This window comes from Vidua chalybeata, chromosome 16, assembly GCF_026979565.1.
Source record: "Vidua chalybeata isolate OUT-0048 chromosome 16, bVidCha1 merged haplotype, whole genome shotgun sequence".
NCBI lineage: Eukaryota > Metazoa > Chordata > Aves > Passeriformes > Viduidae > Vidua > Vidua chalybeata.
In genome coordinates this window covers 1,571,829-1,588,796 of record NC_071545.1, presented here as the reverse complement: position 1 = coordinate 1,588,796, position 16,968 = coordinate 1,571,829, and the positions used below count along the sequence as shown (strand labels likewise).

The following is a 16,968-nucleotide window of genomic DNA, read 5'->3' as shown; positions in this document are numbered from 1 at the left end:
AGGGCTGAGCTGGTGCTGTCAGGCTTGCAAAGGGCATTGGAAAGTGGAACAGGGCTGAGGTGTGGGTGGGAAATGGCTTTTAACCAGCTCTCTCAGTGGGTTTCCTTCCATGTTGCAGCTACTGCCTTCTCCTCTGCTCCCGTGACAGACCCCCAAAGGTTCAGGTAAAACTTCCTGCACCATGTGCACTTCTTCCCTGCTGAGCTCATTCCCAAAATCCTGAAGCAAAGATGGCTCTTGCTGCTCTGGGGCCAGGCTTTGAATGAGAACTTTTCTGCAGCAGGTCAGGCTCTGTCCATGCCCCTGGACTGGTGCTGCAGGCAGAACAAGCTGCCTTGCTGGTTTGCTCTTCCCCAGGAACTGACTCAAGCAGCAGCAGCAGCTGCAGGCAGAGCAGGGAGGGATGTGGTTTGGAGGGGCTCTCCTGCTCCTGCAGCACTGGTTGCTCCAGGGCTGTGGGAAGAAGTTCAGGGGTTGCTCCAGGGCTGTGGGAAGAAGTTCAGGGGTTCTGTGTCACTGTGGAAAGCCCCAGTGAACAATCCTAAACCTCAGCAGGCACTGGGGGAGCCCTGACCCACCCCCATCCTGGCTGTGGCTCTTTCTGAGTAATAGTGGAGCACTTGCTTTGGGAAAAGAGAATTTCATCCTAACCGACCATTTCTTGTGGGTTTTCAGGAGCTTATTCAGCATTTTCTCGTGTTGGGAGTTCAGTGAACAAACTGCCCTGCCCTGAGCTGTGTTACCCCAAGGAAGTGGTTCCTCTCCTCTCAGCTGGTTTTGACAGTTGGCAGGTGTTTTCCAAAGTGACTCAAACATGTCCCTGGAAGCCACAGCAGGATCTACAGAAATAGAGCCAGAGCAGGACATGGGATGTCAGGACACACTGAAGAAAATACATGGCTTGTCCAGCACCTCACCTGCAAGGACAGAGCTACACCAGGCCCTGTTCCAACATTCCTTAGCTCTCACAGGAGACAGGCAGCTTTCCAGCCAGCAGGAGAGAAAGCTGGGGAAGCTGAAAGAGGAAATGAGAGCCAAGAGGCTGAAGAAAGCATCTGTAATGAGACATTTATTAATGTGCAAGTCTCTGTTCTGAAGGAGAATCAGCTGCTTTCCCCTGGCTGGGTTCCCAGCTGCAGCTCAGCCACAGCCACGCACTGGCAGATAAAAGGAGTGACCAACACCAGCCACAGTCCCTCTGGGGGGACCAGGACAAAACCAGAACAGGGCTGGGCTTAGAGATGTGCCCCAATACGGTGGTCTTTGCTGCTGCTGGCCCATTGTCACTGGGATGCTCAGAGGGTGTCACTTGTCACCTTCTGTGCTGCATTCTCCATAGGCCTTCGAGCACAGAGGAGGAGGGAACAGTTAGCACAGATTCTCTAGAAGACCTCAATCTTCCCTGCAGGACTCAATCCCATTGTAACAGAGAGGATCCATGACTGAGCCTTCATTGAAACATATCAGGATGGGGAAGACGAAGCTCAGAACAAACAAATATCTCACTTGGAAACAGACCTTGCACAAACAGTTGTGTGCTATCTGTCCCGAGAGAGCTGTAAGGCCACTTCATAAAATCCTAGAATGGTTTGGGTTGGAAAGGACCATGGGCAGGGACAGCTCCCACTAGCCCAGGTCACTCCAAACCCCATCCAACCTGGCCTTGGACACTTCCAGGAATCCAGGGGCAGCCACAGCTGCTCTGGGCACCCTGTGCCAGGGCCTCCCCATCCTCCCAGGGAACAATTCCTGCCCAATATCCCATCCAGTCCTGCCCTCTGGCACTGGGAAGAAATTCATCTTCCAGAGAGGCTATGCTGAGGCCAGAGACCAAGGCTCCAGGGCAAGGAAAAGGACAGGAGAGTATTTGACTACATGAGATTACATAAAAAAAAGGTTCTGTCAGAGTTCCTCATCCAGTAGGAGTTTTACATGATTAATGGTCACAAAAACAAGCATGTGCTGATGAAAATGTGCCTTCATCCATTGGCTGAGCTGCTGTCAGAAGGGTCAGAGCACCTCAGTCTAATCCTGCTCCTGCCATTCTCAGTCAGGAACAGCAGAAAGCTCAGGGGTGTGGGGGGAGGGAGAACTTGGTGAGCTAAAACAGCTCCCAGAAGGATCAGAGAGCAGAAGAGCAAGGAAGGTGTGGGGTACATCATGAGGAGAGCCCCCACAGCTCTGGAGTGACACATTTTCTGCCTGAGGGGCTGTAGCTGTCAGACTGCAGCAGCAGCCACTGGGACATCAAACCTAGAGCTGAGGGACAGACCATGGGGGACAGTGGCTGCCCCAACAACCCTGAGCTGCCCTGGCTGGGCGGGCAGCCAAAGGTATCATCCAAGGTGATGTGAGCACGTCCTGGGAAGGGAGACTGCAGCAGGGAGAGGCCTGGGAGGGCCAACAGGAGGGTGAGCAAATACTACTGGAAAAAGGCTCTGGTTTAATCACACACCCAGAGACAAGGCTTGCTTCCCTGGGGAACTGGTGGCATGTGCAGGGCTTGTTTGCTCCATCAACACAGAGCTTTTAGTGAAGATTCCCATGACAGCCCTCCTTGCCCTTGTCCTCCAAGCTTTAACAGGCCACAGAGGGCTTTGAGGGCTTACCTGTAGCAGGGAGGGGTTGCTTCTACTGTAGCTGCTGCTGCTGCAGGGCTGACTCTTCTACTGCTGGAATTGTCACTTCCACACCTGCCAGAGTCCTGGGTTGTTCTTCTCCTCATGCAACCCCTGACCCTGGAAGGGCAGGAAGGAAACTCCTGCAGCTCCAGCTGTCTCCTGCAGAAAGAGCTGGGAGCAAGGCCTGAGGCTGCTGTGTGCCAGACCCCAGAGCTTGCAGCCCTCCCTGTGATGCCTTGGGAAGGCTGACCTAGAACAGAGACTAGACAGAGCTAAAGAATAAAGCAGGGATTTATTAGGAGGCCTCAGTGGATCCACCTTGGGCATCACAGGAGCCCAGCCAGGGCTACACCCCAGGTGAACTCAAAATGGTCACAAAATGCACAACTGGTCATGGGATCTCTCAGTTTTATAAGTTCTGGTCCATTTGCTTATTGGAGTTAATTGTCCAGTTACAGCTTTAGCTTATGAAATCCCATCCTTCTTGGTTTTCTCTCTTCACGTTGTTTGTGCTCTTGGGCCTGAGATTTGGATCATTTGTCCTTGGTCCCCAGCTAGAGCAGGAATTGTTTTGTCTCTCTGCTCTGTGAAGAGAACTCGCTATCTTCTAATATGAAGTTCAGAAGTACACACTAAAGCAGCACAGAATCTGAAACATAGAAAAGCTAAAACCTGAAGCATCACCCTGGCATTAAGCTCTGGGCTCCTCATAAAGCCTCTTTCTGCTAAGGGCTAATATTTTTCCCCACTCAATCTTCTTTCCTTTCCTGGACATCTCCAGAGCACAGGGGTAAAAAGACTTTCCTAAGGTCATCTTCCCTCCTTCCCTAGTGCTGAGTCACCACTGCATTCACCAGGAGAACAGATTTTCATCTGCAGAGACTCAAAAGAATCTTGAGACACACAAATAATCTGGGCCCTTCCACTGACAGCATGAAGGACAGGCTGGCAGCCACAGACAAACATTCCTGTAACTTTCACTGAGGTTTCCCAAAGCTCTGGGCTTGGGATGTGAGGGAAATAACTCAGTTGTCCAGGTGTTTTGTTGTTGCCCTTGTCAGAGAGGTGCTGGCCAAATTGCTGCTACACACAGCACTGGTGTTACCCCATGGCTGCAGCACCCAGAGAAGTGAGAGGTGAAACATGTAACACATGGACCAAGGTTCAGGTGAGCCAGGATGGCCCGAGGTTCTCACCCTCTTCAGCCCTGCTAGAGCTGGTGTCACCAATCACCTGGTGGGAGTAGCAGGGCAGTGCTGGAGTCACCATCCCTGGGAGTGGCCAAAAAATCAGTGGATGTAGTACTTCCTGATATGGCTTAGCCGGCACAGTGGTGTTTGGTCAAAGGTTACACTTGATCTTGGAGGTCTTTTCCAACCTTACTAATTCCCTGAAAGCACATGGGTTGGACACTTCCCTGGGCGAGATAAGCCAGGACTGGCCTGGCAGGGGAGGGAGCCCAGGATGGGAGGGCAGGGAGCCGGGATGGCAGGGCAGGGAGCCCAGGCTGCCCAGAGCTGTTTACACACCTACTGCAAAGCTGCTCATCTTTCTTAGCTGCCCATAAGCCATGACTCTTAACCCCCTCTGGGGCACATTCAGGCAGGGCAGGAATTTAGCTCAAGGGATATCAAGCCAGGGTTTAGATGGTGTTTGACCTACTTTGTGACTACTGTGGCATCACAAGGAGCACTGCTGGGGGGACACAGGCTCTGCAAGGCAGGGAACTGAGAGAGAAACAACAGCCCCTTTCACTGAGCAGCTGGTGGTGGATTTGGAGAGGGGAGGCTGCATTCAGGCCCCTCTGAACAAGGGGCTCCAAATACTGCCTCAAAGTCTGCAGTTCCTCCTCAATCCCACTGCCAGCCAGGGTGAAGGTGTAAGCAAGTGGATGCAACGTGATCCAAGGCAGCCACCACCTTCCTGGCAAAGCATTCCTTCACAGAACTCACACACGTGGGACTTTGCCATCAGCACAACCTTCACAGTGACAGAAAGCTTCAAGGACTCCAAGTTTTACCTCCAGTATCTCCTCGTGAGGCAAAGGAAGCTCCCTGGGAGCAGGGGCTCTGCATTGCCAGGCTCAGGGGCTGCTGCCTGCCCTGCTGTGGGCACAGGGCTCATGCAGGGGCCCCACACACTCACACTCCAGGGCTGCTGTCTGTAAAGAGGGAAAGGTCAGGCTCAGTCCCAGATCTGCCACCTCTAATCTGACCTGCAGCTGGAAATAAAGGTGTGGCAGCAGCTCCCCTGTGAGTGAGAGGAGACCACCAAACCACAGTGAGACCCACTGTCTGCCTCTGCTGGCAGAACTCCATCAGCCACAGCTGGGTTTTTATACAAAGACATTTATCCTCATGGGCTTAGGTGAGGAGCTGAGGAGGTGGTGAGACAGGAGCAGGACCTGAGAAATCATCTCTGATGCTCCAAGGGCTGGAGCCCCTCTGCTCTGGAGCCAGGCTGGGAGAGCTGGAGAGGGACTGGGGACAAGGGATGGAGGGACAGGACACAGAGAATGGCTTCCACTGCCAGAGGGCAGGGATGGATGGGATATTGGGAAGGAATTGTTCCCTGGGAGGGTGGGCAGGCCCTGGCACAGGGTGCCCAGAGCAGCTGTGGCTGCCCCTGGATCCCTGGCAGTGCCCAAGGCCAGACTGGACAGGGCTTGGAGCAGCCTGGGACAGTGGAAGGTGTCCCTGTCCATGGCAGGGGGTGGAATGGGATGGCCTTTGAGGTCTCTTCCAACTCAAAGCACTCTGGGATTCTATGAAATACTCCAGACAGAACAGGACAGACCAAGCTACTGCAGCTGCATCTGTGCAGGAGTTTTGGATGTGATCCCAGCATCAGCACAGAGGAGACTCCTGTGCCCTGCACCTACAGGACAGGAAGGACTGGGAGCAGCACACAAGTGACACACTCAGAGCCCACAACAAGGGCTCCAGGCCGTGCACATCTCTCAGGGTACTGAACAGCAGCCAGTGTCCTGCTGCCCTCCAGAGCATCAGCACCCAGCTCCTCACTGGCACTGGCTATTCCAGCCTGTCCTTCTCTGGCCTTGGATGGGACTGGATGGACTGGAACTTTCAGAGAAGAAGCCCAGGCTGCCCAGACAGGTGTAAATGAAATGCTGTAGCACTGCACAGAAGTGAGAACTAACATAAACCTCTGCTCCAAAGTGCAAGTGTTTCCCTGGGCTGTGGACCCTGAGTGTTTCTTTCCAGGAAATCTTTCATGAACTCCATGAGAATGGAAAAGCCAAATGCAAGGAAAGGCAAGGTTTGAGCTGTTCCCTCTGAGGAAGCACCACCTGTCCTGGGGTTAGAGGTGTATCCCTGGAGACCTTCTGTTGTCCTCAGACAGCAACACCCAGTTTTCAGAGCACCCCCCTCTGTATCAGAGCTTTGTTCCAGGGTGGAGCAATGGCACTTTGGAATGGATCCTCTTGTCTGTTCCATGTTCCCTTGCTGTGGAGCACCTTGTGTAGCTCTGGCTTTGACATTTGTATCCTCTGTGTCCAGCAAAAGGTGCTTCAGGAAATCTTCTGGCTCTACCAACCCCTCTTTATCCTAAAAGGTGAAATATTTCCAGCAGGATCAGTAGTCCAGGGTGAAAGTAGACAGGTCTGCACCTGTGCAGAGCCCACACTGTGAGAGGCACCAACACTCCAGGCTGTGCCAATGCAATGCTGGTGGAAAACCACAGCTGAACTGAAAGGTGAAAATCCTCTCCAAACAGGCAAAAAGGTGCAAAAAGAGCCTGAGAAGGAAGGCAGTGCCAACTGCAGAAGTTGTGGAGTGTGATGAAAGGAGACAAAAAGCCTTTGTCTGCACTGCACAGTGTTGGATGCCCACCTTATGTGCACCTACATGCTTTGGAGTCTCTTACATAAGCACAGGATCTGCAATGTTCTATCCAGCAGGAGCAAAAATAGAGTTCTGCCTCCGCCTGAAATTCCTGCAGTGGGGGCGAGCAGGGGAACAGCCCATCCCAGCCTCCCCTGCCATGCTGGGATCCTCCACATTGAACCTTCCCACTGAAATTTGAAGGTGTTTGGTGCCATAAGGTACCTGGCCTTTCAGGTTCCCACTGAGGCGTTCAAAAAGTGACCACTGGGCTTTCCAAATGGGGCAGCAAATTTGTTCAGCCCTTCCAGATGTGCAGCTGCTGCCTGTGGCACCATTCCATGCGCACATCTGGGATGGGAATGCTGAGCACCCAAGTGAAAGCTCTGTAGGAAGGATTTGTAGTCTCATTCTTGCTTACTGCAGCTTCCTGTGCTCACCCTAGATACACACCTGCCTAAAACTGTGCCTAAAAGACATTGGCTCAGGAAGAATCTGCCTGGGAATCAGGCTCAGCTCCATTTCCTAAGCCACCTGGAAATCAGTAATCCATATTTCTGGGAATCCTAGAGAGGGAAGTCAAAGACTTCTCCCCACAGCACAGCATTGCCAGAGAAGATGAGAAGGACTCACCCAAGCAGAGAGTTTTTGACAAGTTTCTCCTCCAAGTTCTGCTGCAGGGAACTGCCTGAGGCTCCAAAGAACATTTACAGTCCAAGGAAATGAAAACTTTCACCCAAGTGCCTGCATCAGGATCTTTGAGGAGACCTGTGGAGAATGACAGAACAACTCTGGTATGAGAAAATGAGGTGTTTCATCAGCACTGAGAAACAACAGAAATAAAACAAGTGTGAAATGAGGGATGCTGCCTGTGTGGGAGTCTGGCTGCCTGCAGCACACATGGGTGCTGGCTGGGCTGGGGACTGAGCTGCTGACTTCATCACTGACACCTCTGCAGGCACCTCGAAAAGTGTCCTAGAATAAATCTTATTAAATTGACAGAAACATCACTATTTTTGAGTTAGCCTTCTGTGAAGGAAGACTGAGATCAGCCATCAGGCTGGAGTTAGGAAGCTGGGTTTCACCACCTGCCACACTCCTTCAGCCCCACTGCCACTCCTGTGTGGAAGAGGTTTCACAGTGACTTCTGTGAGCCAGAGAGAAGTTTGAGAAGAGGATCCACATCTACCCCTGAAAGAATTTCCTACCAAGGTCATTGACATAAAAACCAAGAAAGAAAGAAGGATAAATAAGAGAAACCTGTTCCAATGAGCACTTTGTTTGTCTTTCCTGACCAAAGGGTAAAGTGTAAACTTATGAGTCTTGTAAGGATGTATAAAAAGCATGCATGCTAAAATAAAAACAGGGTTTGAAGCCTTCTGAAAATGGAGTGTTGCTTTGTATTGTCTCAGCTACGACGCTCCTGCACACCAGGCTGGACACACACAGATGTCACCCGCAGCACATGGAGAATGTGCTCTTCATTAGTGGCTCTGTGAGCAGCTAAGTGAGAGCTGACACCATTAGGCACCTTCTTCTGAGTGCTCTGCAACCTTTCCCAAGCGTGTGAGGGCTGTTTCCCTGCACGGACACCTGCTCCAGACGGGATTTGTTTGAGCTGTTCCAACAAAATAGCCCGGCTGTCCCTAAGAACACGAGGGGAGGGCTGACAACGCTGCTTGTGCACCTGAAAATTCCAGCGCTGTTTTAGGGCAGCCCCAGCGGCCGTGCCCGGACGGGACGGGCCCTGCGCTGCCGAGGGCCGGGAGCTGCTCCGCGCTGCCTGCGCTCCCTCTGCCGGCACCAGAGCTCCGGGAGCAGCCTCTGGGAAAAGCCTCTGGCACCGCCCTCGGTTTATCCTACAAAGGCTTTTCCACCGGCACGGTAACAACCAGCGCAGCGCGACTGTGCTGGAGCAAACGGGGTCAGCTTTCCTCGGGCAAAGCCACGCTCTGGACCGCCAGGCTACAACCACGAATTATTTATTGGTACAAACGCAGGAATAATTTACTCAAAACGATGTTGGATAAAGCAGCTGGATCCCTGCTGTTTGGAGACGGACCCCTGCTTGTCCCAGCCAAGAGCTGAACAGAGGAGAGGGAGCAGAACACGGTCTCTGAACACGAGAAGCAGGATGGAAGCAGACCCCGCACTGCATGAGGCACCCGAACAGTTCTGGGAGCAAAGCCAGCCCTGCACAGGGCAGCTGGCGCAGGTATTGCATGGGCTGGTGTTTCCAGAGGTGGATTTTGGAGGGATCTGAAGCAAGAGGTGAGTTCCTGAGAGCAGGAAATGGAGCCCTGGAGTGCAGTCCTAACGACCTTCCTGACGACCCCTGAGGCTGGGATCGCGTTAAGAGCCGGGGTCTTACCCCCCAAAATGAAGCCAGCAGCGTGTGCTCTGCACAGAGGAGCTCCCCAGCCCGGCGCGGCTGGAGCTCTGCCCTTCTGCTCTCGCAGCACGGCCCGTGGCAGCTCAGAGCTCCTCTTCCCGAGCTCCCTGCCCGAGCTGGAGGGGCTGCCCGGTACCACAGCGGCTGCCCCGCAACCGCACTGGTGTAACCACGACTAGTGTGCAGTCACGACCGCAACGACAGAGACAGCGGAGGCAAAACAGTCTCATAAACACCCGGGCGGCTGTCTCCGGGCCAGCGGCACAGGGGAGCTCAGAGGCGGCAGCAAGGAGGCCGCGGCCGGGACACCTCGCACCGGCGGAGCCCGGGGTGTGCCCCGGGCCTGCACCGCGCCCGCCCGTTGCCATGGGAACGGGCCGTACCCGGTGTCCCCGTGTCTCGGCCCCGCCGCTCCGCGCCCCGGCACGATGGTTCCGCGGGGGGCGGTGACAGCGCGGGGGGAGCACGGCCCCTTTAAGAGCGGCGCCGCCATGATCTGCCTGGTGCTGGGGCTCTTCGCCGGCCTCTTCCACAGCGGTACGGAACGGGACGGGACCCCCGGCCCTGGCTCTGAGGACCAGGGATCCCCACCCCCCTTGTGCCTCAGAGCCAGGGACCTCCCTTCCCCGGGAGAGACCCCGCGGCTGAAGGCCCGGGCCAGGCCCCCCTGTGCCCTCTGCGGCCAGGACCGCCCTGCCCTCCCCTGCGGGAACCTGGGAACCCCCTGTGTCCCCACGGCTGAGGGCCTGCGACCCCCCTGTGCCCGCTTGGCTGAAGGCCTGGAGGCGTCCCCTTCCCCCCTCAGACCTCTGCCCTGTCCCTGCAGCCTTCGGCGGGGTCAATGAACGAACCTTCGTGGCCATCAAACCGGACGGGGTCCAGCGGCGCCTGGTTGGGGAGATCATCCGGCGTTTCGAGAGGAAGGGGCTGCAGCTGGTGGGGATGAAGCTGCTGCAGGTGAGCGGCTGGGCCCACCCAGGCTGGGGGTCCCTGGAGTCGAGGAGCCCCTGCAGCCCCCCAGGCCTCGGCTGTGCTGGTAACTGCTGGGGGTTCTGCCTTCATCCGGCCCGTACAATCTGCTGGTGTTCCAGCAGCAAATCCTCGCAGCTCAGAGGAGAGTTGGCACTGGGAGGGGCGATTCCAGCTGTGGGGAGCCTGTCTGCCCTTGGCTGTGCCTGTGCTCCAGGGCTGTCACTGTAAGCTGGCAGCTGGAAACTCCTCTCTGTGTCAGGCTCCTGCTGTTTCACTCCTGGAACTGAGCATCTGTGCAAGAGCTTAATTCTCTTAATTTCCTGCATCCCTGAGGCGCAGCCCTTGCCCAGATGCCCCATGTGGGAGCAGACTAAGCTCTGTGCTCTGTGCAGGCCTCGGAGGAGCTGCTGAAGGAACACTACATCGCCCTGCGGGACCGTCCCTTCTACGGCCGCCTGGTGAAGTACATGAGCTCCGGGCCCATCGTGGCCATGGTGAGTGCTGGCCAGGGCCCCTGGGCCAAGGAACAGGGACAGAGTGCAAGGTGTGAGCAGCAGTGGCTGTTGGCACAGTGGAAGGAAGGTGATATCTCCTCTCAGAGGGTCTCTTGAAGCTGTACTGAACTGCAGGGATGTTTTCTGTTGTAAGTTAAATCATAAAATGGTTTGGGTTGGAAGGTACCTTAAAGGTCTCGTTCCACCCCTGCCATGGCAGGGGCACCTTCCACTAGACCAAGGCTGCTCTAAGCCCCATCCAGCCTGGCCTTGAGCGCTTCCAGGGATGGGGAGAAATCCACAAACAGTTTGGATTATTTTCCAAAATCACCTTTGGAAGACTAATTTGGAGAGACCGTTGCTGTCTCTCACCCGGTGAGACAGCACCGGTGGGGAATTCAGAGGGCAGATGTGACCTGCTGGGGCAGCTGTGGAAGCTGATCCTGGTTTTCTCTCCTGTAGGTCTGGCAGGGCCTGGATGTGGTGAAGACAGTTCGCACCATGATCGGGGAGACCAATCCAGCTGAATCCAGGCCTGGCACCATCCGAGGAGACTTCTGTGTGGAAGTCAGCAAGTGAGAGCTTTGACTTCTTCCTTCAGTGTTTCAGGGCATCCTGTCCAGGCATTCCTGTGCCAGGCCTGCACGAGCCATGAGTCTGCATTCCCAGAGCAGAAGTTCTCCCTTTTGTGCTCAGACTAGAGCTGAGCTCTGCTTCCCAGGGTTGGCTTTAATAGGAGGAAGAGCCTGGGTTGTGTCTTTCCTTCCTCCTGAGTCCTCTGTTGAAACCAGGAGAGCTTTCCCTGTTTTCCTCTGGTAATTGGGACTGTCAGGCTGTGAAGAGGAAGGGGGGCTCCCACTCAGTCCTTTTGTGGGAGCAGGTGAATATCCATGGGTGGTGACCTTGGGTGGCCCTAGCCTCTTACTGAACCATCCTAGCTTAGATCTGTTTCCTGGTATCTGATACAAAACCTGCTTTGATGGAAGGGGGAAAATCTGGAGGCACAGCTGCAATCCCTGACATAAAAAATGCACATCCCAGAGTTACAGCCACTTGCAGCTCCTCCTGTAGCAAACAAAAGGTTCCTCAGCAAAGGAGGGGGCTGTGCTGGGAACTGGCACTGCTGGAAGGATGAGTGGTGTGGGATAGGAGGGGATATTGTGGGACAGGACTGGCTCCATCGCTTTAATGAAATTGGCCAAGGGGGAATTTAGCAGGCTGCAGCATCCCTCTCCCACCTTTCTCAGCTTGGTGAGAGCTGCTCCCTCTCTCCTTGCCCACAGGAACGTGATCCACGGCAGTGACTCGGTGGAGAGTGCCCAGCAGGAGATCTCGCTCTGGTTCCGCCCCGAGGAGCTGCCGTGCTGGGAGGACATGGCTGCACACTGGATCTACGAGTGAGCAGCGATCCCAAGGGAAGTTCATCTTCCTGCTGGGACACAGCACACCTCCATCCATTTCATGGCAGCTGCTGGGGCTGGCTGCAGATCCTCTGTGGGATTCCTCTTGTGTCTGTGGGATCCTAGGAGCTGGGCTGTGCGTGGAACGCTGGTTCAGCTCCTGCCAAGGGGAGCTCTTTCTTTTTTTCTCTCTCTGCTCTAGTAAGTAGTTGGTATTGTTGCTCTGTTTGCTGCAGCATCTTAAATCCCAAGTAGCTCAAGCTGATTAATTGAAGCAAAACTCGGGCTCTTGGCCCATTCCTGGGTGTTCTCATCCCTGCCTGGAGCAGGAGAATGTGTGTTCCTTGCTGCTGGGAGAGGTGCTGGTCACGAGGTGATGGGCTTGACAATTTACCTGCATTTCTAGAAGGCTTTTCACCAAAGGCTCTTAAAGAATTGGGCTGCTGTAGGATAAGGGAGCAAATTCTCATTTTGGAGTTCACTCTAAGACAAGGAATGAAGGATGGGACAATTCTCTCTCCCTTGGTGGGAGCCCTGTGTGCTGGGACTGGCAGAAGCTCACCCAGTTTCAGATGTGATGAGTGAGTCCATGGAAGGAAGATTCTCCAAATGCTGCTAAACGCACAATTCCTCAGGCTCTGCTTCCTGGGCTGTGGCTGCTGGGAGTGGGAAGCAGCTCCTTCAGGCCTGCTCTGGTTCTCTGGGGCTGCATGGCCCTGACCCAGCCTGACACCAGATTGTCCCTCCATGATCACTGATGCGAGGCAGCAGCACTGGGGCAGCCACAGAAATAGCAGGGGGAGAGGGAGGCAGGGAAGGATTTGTGGACCTGGGGCTCGGGAAGGACTATTTAGGGGAGTATTTACCTCTCTCTTGTGCACAGCAGAGGCTGTGGAGTCCTGGCACTGAGCTCTGGCAGGTCTTGAGATCTTCCTTGTCCTCCTGAGAGCTTGCAGTGGAGCTTTTCTGCTGGGAGGGTATCTGGAAACCAGTTTGTAATGGGCTGGACACCACCTGTGAGCTGTGCCTGGGCCACCCAGCTCCTCAGAGTTGTGCTGTGTCTGAGCTCCCTGTGCAGCCTCACCAGAGCAAAAGGACAGGGACAGTGATATGGAGTCCTGCCATGGAACAGGGACATGGATAAACCAAGGGAACAAGATCCCCAGGGCTTTACTGTGTGCAGGATGAGTTTGACCTGTGCCCTAAAAGCCTGTCCCTGTGGGTCCTCAGTTTTGTAGGTGCTGGGGAATGAGGGCAGCTCTTAGAGAGCAGAGTGAAGTCACCCCCCCCTCGTGCTCCGTGCTGGTCCCACGGTGGTGGGGCTGAGCAGGGCAGGGCTGGGAGGTCTCCCTCCAGTGAGTGGGGCTGTCCAGCTGCCTCAGCCAAGGCTCCTCCTGCCTTGGGGCCTTCTCCAAGCACCTGTGTCCAGCTCTAAATACCTGACAGATCCCATTTGTTCCTGGAACTTGTCCACTTGGCTGAACTTGGAGTCTGGCTGCAGCAGGGCTGCAGAATGCGCTGGTGAAGACTGAGGTATGAAGCCAGTGGGAGGAAGGCCATGTTTGTTGTTTAACAGATGCACTGAGAAGAGCTGTTGGCACCAAGAACTGCCAGCTCTGACACAGGAAAACCGTGCCCAAATAGCTGAGCTTCGTCTCCTTCGTCTCTGAGCCTCTTCCTGAAGGATCCCTCTTCTCCCTGACTACACAGACAGGATTTAAGATGCCTCCTGTTTGAAAGTGCACTGAACTCCAGTCAGATAACAGACCTGACTCATCAAGCCAGAGTCCCAGGCCAGTCCTCTCCTCTGTGTGTGTGTAGGTTTGGTGTCTGCCATGACCTCGTCCCACTCTGGGGCAAGACGGAGCAGCAGCTGCAGGGAAAGGGCCCCCAGAGACACTGCTGGGAGCAGGTACAGGAGCTGAGCTCTGGGGGTCTTCCTCGAGCCCCTGGGCACTTTTAATTGCTTTGCATGTTGTTTTCTGCTGCTTTTCCTCTGTCCAAGACTGTGCTAAACTGTAATAATAAATGTAGAAGCTGTCTGTTGTTCCTCTTGGGGCCCTTGAAGGCAGGAGGCTGCAGGTGCTTGTCAAAAATAGCCTGGGCAGCAGCATGGAGGGGAGGTTTTGGGTGCAGCAGTTGTGTGTCAGAGCTGGAGGAGGTGAAGGCAGCAGAGATGCCCTTGCTGTGCCCTGTGCAGGGCTCTTGTGCTTCTCACTGAAGCAGAAGTCTGGCTGGGGTGATGTTCAGTGGAGCCAGGCTGATGCTGCAGCACCACATGCTCATAGCAGCAGAAACAGCAGGGTCTGTGCTTCTGCAGGACTCACAAAATTCCAGAATAGTTGGGGTTGGAAAGGACCTCTGGAGATCATTCAGTTCCCTGTCAGAGCAGAGTCACATGGAGCAGCCATCACAGGAATGTGTCCAGGTGGGTTTGGAATGTCTCCAGAGCAGGAAACTGCATGCCCTCCCTGAGCACCTGCTCCCATGCTTTGCCACCCAAAGAAATTCTTCCTCGTGTTGAGCGGGGACTTCTTGTGTTTTAGCTTCTGGCTGTTGTTCCTCCTCCTGTTGCCTGGCACCACTGGAAGAGCCCTGCAGCATCCTCTTGGCTGCATAGCCCATGTCAGACCCTGGTTTCTGCTCCTGGGGCTTTTCCCTGCATTTCCAGCAGTGCATTTGCTAAGGAGTTAGGTCTGAGCTAGTGCTGTCAGCCAAACACAAACACAGAGTATTTGAAAATGAAAGAGGGTTAAAAATTTTATGTTCTCTCTGTAGCTTTGCTCCATGTTCTCTCTTCTGACCTGTTCTCTCCACAGTTTTGCTCCCAGCCCCGTTAGTGGGAACACAGAGCTCCAGCCCCAGTGCAGAGCAGGACAATCCCCTCTCCCAGCCGAGCTGTACCCAGGGTAGAGTTGGCTCTTGGCTGCCACTGATGGCTCCTCTTGTCAACCCCCAGTGTGCTGGGCTGCTCTCCAGCCTCTCATCCCCCAGACTGTGTCCCCAGCCCTGTCCCAGGTGTAGAGTCCAGCACTGCTGCTGAATTTCACAAAGGTTGTGACTGCCCAGCTCCCTGTAAGGGCCCTTTGGGGCTCCACAGCCCCTTCCAGGTCACTGTTGTTGGCAGACCTGCCTAATGTATGTTAAATTCCTGAATCTGGAGCATTTCTGAAAACATTCAAGAGCACCAGCCCTCGAGCAGAGCCCTGTGCATACAGTCCCACTGGTGACTGTCCTTTTTCTCTGCCCTAGAAAATCCAGTTCCATGGGATTAATGGGATTTTCTCCCTCTTTTCCCTGGATTTGGAAGGGTCTCCTTTCATTCCAGCCTCATCCCAGCTTTGCTGCCATATCCAGCCACCCAAATCAGGGGATTTTTGGATCTTCCTGCACATCTGGATGTCCCAGCCCCTTCCCCAACATCCCTGGAAATTCCAGGAAAACCGGGCTGGATACAGGGAAAGCCATTTGGGACCATTCCTGATGTGACCCCATTTACTGTAATCCTCTGAGCTTGACCTGGCACTGTCTGCTCACCCCTGTAAAGGAATAAACTCACTGTGTGAGGGACAGTTTATCCAAGAGAGTGTTAGAGATGGCAGCAAAAGCTTTGCTAAAACCCCAAAACCACCACATCTACCGTCTTCCCTTGGTCAGCACAAAGATGACTGACACAGCTGGGAGGAGGGGCTGATTGCTCAGAGGGTTGTGTGGCCCTTCAAAGGGACCTTGAGAAAGGCAGAGGGGCAGAGAGGAACCTTCTGGAATCCAGCACAGGCAGAGCAGGGTCCAGCATCTGGGGAGGAACAACCCCAGGCACCAGGCTGGGCTGGGGCTGCAGCTCTGTGGAGAAGAGGGTGACACCAACTTATTCTGACCAGCCCAGGGGCCAAGGGGGGGCTCCTGGGGGGTGTGAGGGAGGGGATCCTGCCCCTCTGCCCAGCCTGTGAGGCACACCTGGAATGCTGTGCCATGACAGGAGGGACATGGAGCTCCTGGAGCTGGTCTGGTGGAGGCCGTGAGGATGCTTAAGGGTCTGGAGCATCTCCCTGTGAGGAAAGGCTGAGGGAGCTGGGGCTGCTCAGCCTGGAGAGGAGCCCCAGCTGAGAGGGGCCCTCAGCCCTGGGTGCAGGGAGGGGCAGGGCAGAGCCAGGCTCTGCTCCAGGGCCCAGCAATGGCACCAGAGCCACGGGCAGTGACTGAGCCCAAGAAGTCACAAATGAACACGACAAAAACCTTCCTTGTACACTGGAACAGGCTGCCCAGAGAGACAGTGGAGTTTCTGTTACTGGAGATATTTCAGAACTGTCTGGACACAGCCCTGTGCCCTGGGCTGACCCTGCCTGAGCCACTGTGGGTTCTTCCAGCCTGAGCCATTTTGTGACTCTGGGGAAGTGCCTGAGCTTCTCACAGTTGGGAATTAAGCAGATGAAGCAGGACCTTCCCCCTGTGAGCCCACACTGGCTGTGACTGCTGCCTGCGTTGTCTCTCAAGGGGCTTTCAGCACCTCCCTAAATAACCTCCAGGATTTCAGCAGACATTGAAGTGGGATTGACAGGCTTGGAGGATGCAGGGTCTTCTTCCTTAAGTCTGCTTGAGAACTGGGACATTTAGCACCTTCCACTCAACAGACACCTGTCCAGACTCCCCAAACTCAAAAATGACGGAGAGGTCCCAGGATGACATCGGTCAGCTCCGTCAGTGCCCGGGATGGATCCCATCGTGTCCCGTCCAGCTGGAGCAGCCAGGCCCGAACAGGTTCAGGGTCTGCTGGGAGTTGTCATCTCCAGCCAAGGTGTTCCAGCACAGGCCTGCAGCCTTATCCACACGAACTACTGTTGAGATATATTAGATTACTCTGTTGCGCCTTATCGTTACACACATTCCCTACGCTGCATTTCATTCTATGGAAGAAACCTGAGCTTGTTTAAGGGACACGAGGGGCAGGATGAACGCAGCTTCCTGGAGGCTTCACGCCCCTATGAGGCTCCACCAAACGCTGCTGGGTGAGTGAAGCGGCCGCGGGGGCGGCTTCTCCGGGCGCAGCTTCTCCGGGCGCTCCCTCAGCGGCCGCCGCCATCTTCCCGCCCCTCCCGCCGCCGCGCGCGGGCCGCCGGGACGGGGCGGTGCCGGCGGCGGGGATTGGCGCGCCGCCATCACGTGGTGAGGGGCGGCCGTCCGCGAGCCTTTCCCGCGAGGTGTGGCCGCGGCGGCGGCCGCTGATTGGTCGCGGTGCGAGGCGCG

General features: G+C 55.1%; 1 protein-coding gene and 1 long non-coding RNA gene across 2 annotated transcripts; one reads left to right on the top strand and one right to left on the bottom strand.

The window, feature by feature from the left end:
• Positions 1 to 151: 151 nt before the first annotated feature.
• LOC128796181 (uncharacterized) lies at positions 152 to 8,923 on the bottom strand. The gene is made up of 4 exons (XR_008433742.1): positions 8,838 to 8,923; positions 7,100 to 7,234; positions 2,610 to 4,782; positions 152 to 1,341 (listed from the first exon to the last, which is right to left on the bottom strand). It is a non-coding gene; the product is annotated as an uncharacterized LOC128796181 (long non-coding RNA).
• On the top strand, positions 7,234 to 13,766 carry NME3 (NME/NM23 nucleoside diphosphate kinase 3). Its single transcript, XM_053957595.1, has 5 exons — positions 7,234 to 9,395; positions 9,685 to 9,815; positions 10,223 to 10,324; positions 10,787 to 10,899; positions 11,608 to 13,766. The coding sequence occupies exons 1-5, from the start codon at positions 9,287 to 9,289 to the stop codon at positions 11,723 to 11,725; spliced, it is 573 nt and encodes a 190-aa protein (XP_053813570.1). The 5' UTR covers positions 7,234 to 9,286; the 3' UTR covers positions 11,726 to 13,766.
• The last annotated feature ends 3,202 nt before the right edge of the window (positions 13,767 to 16,968 follow it).

Coding starts and splice junctions, on each gene's coding strand:
- NME3 (XM_053957595.1), top strand. CDS start 9,287: ATGGTTCCGCGGGGGGCGGTGACAGCGCGGGGGGAGCACGGCCCCTTT. Junction 9,396..9,684: donor CGCCGGCCTCTTCCACAGCG/GTACGGAACGGG, acceptor CTGTCCCTGCAG/CCTTCGGCGGGGTCAATGAA. Junction 9,816..10,222: donor TGGGGATGAAGCTGCTGCAG/GTGAGCGGCTGG, acceptor TGCTCTGTGCAG/GCCTCGGAGGAGCTGCTGAA.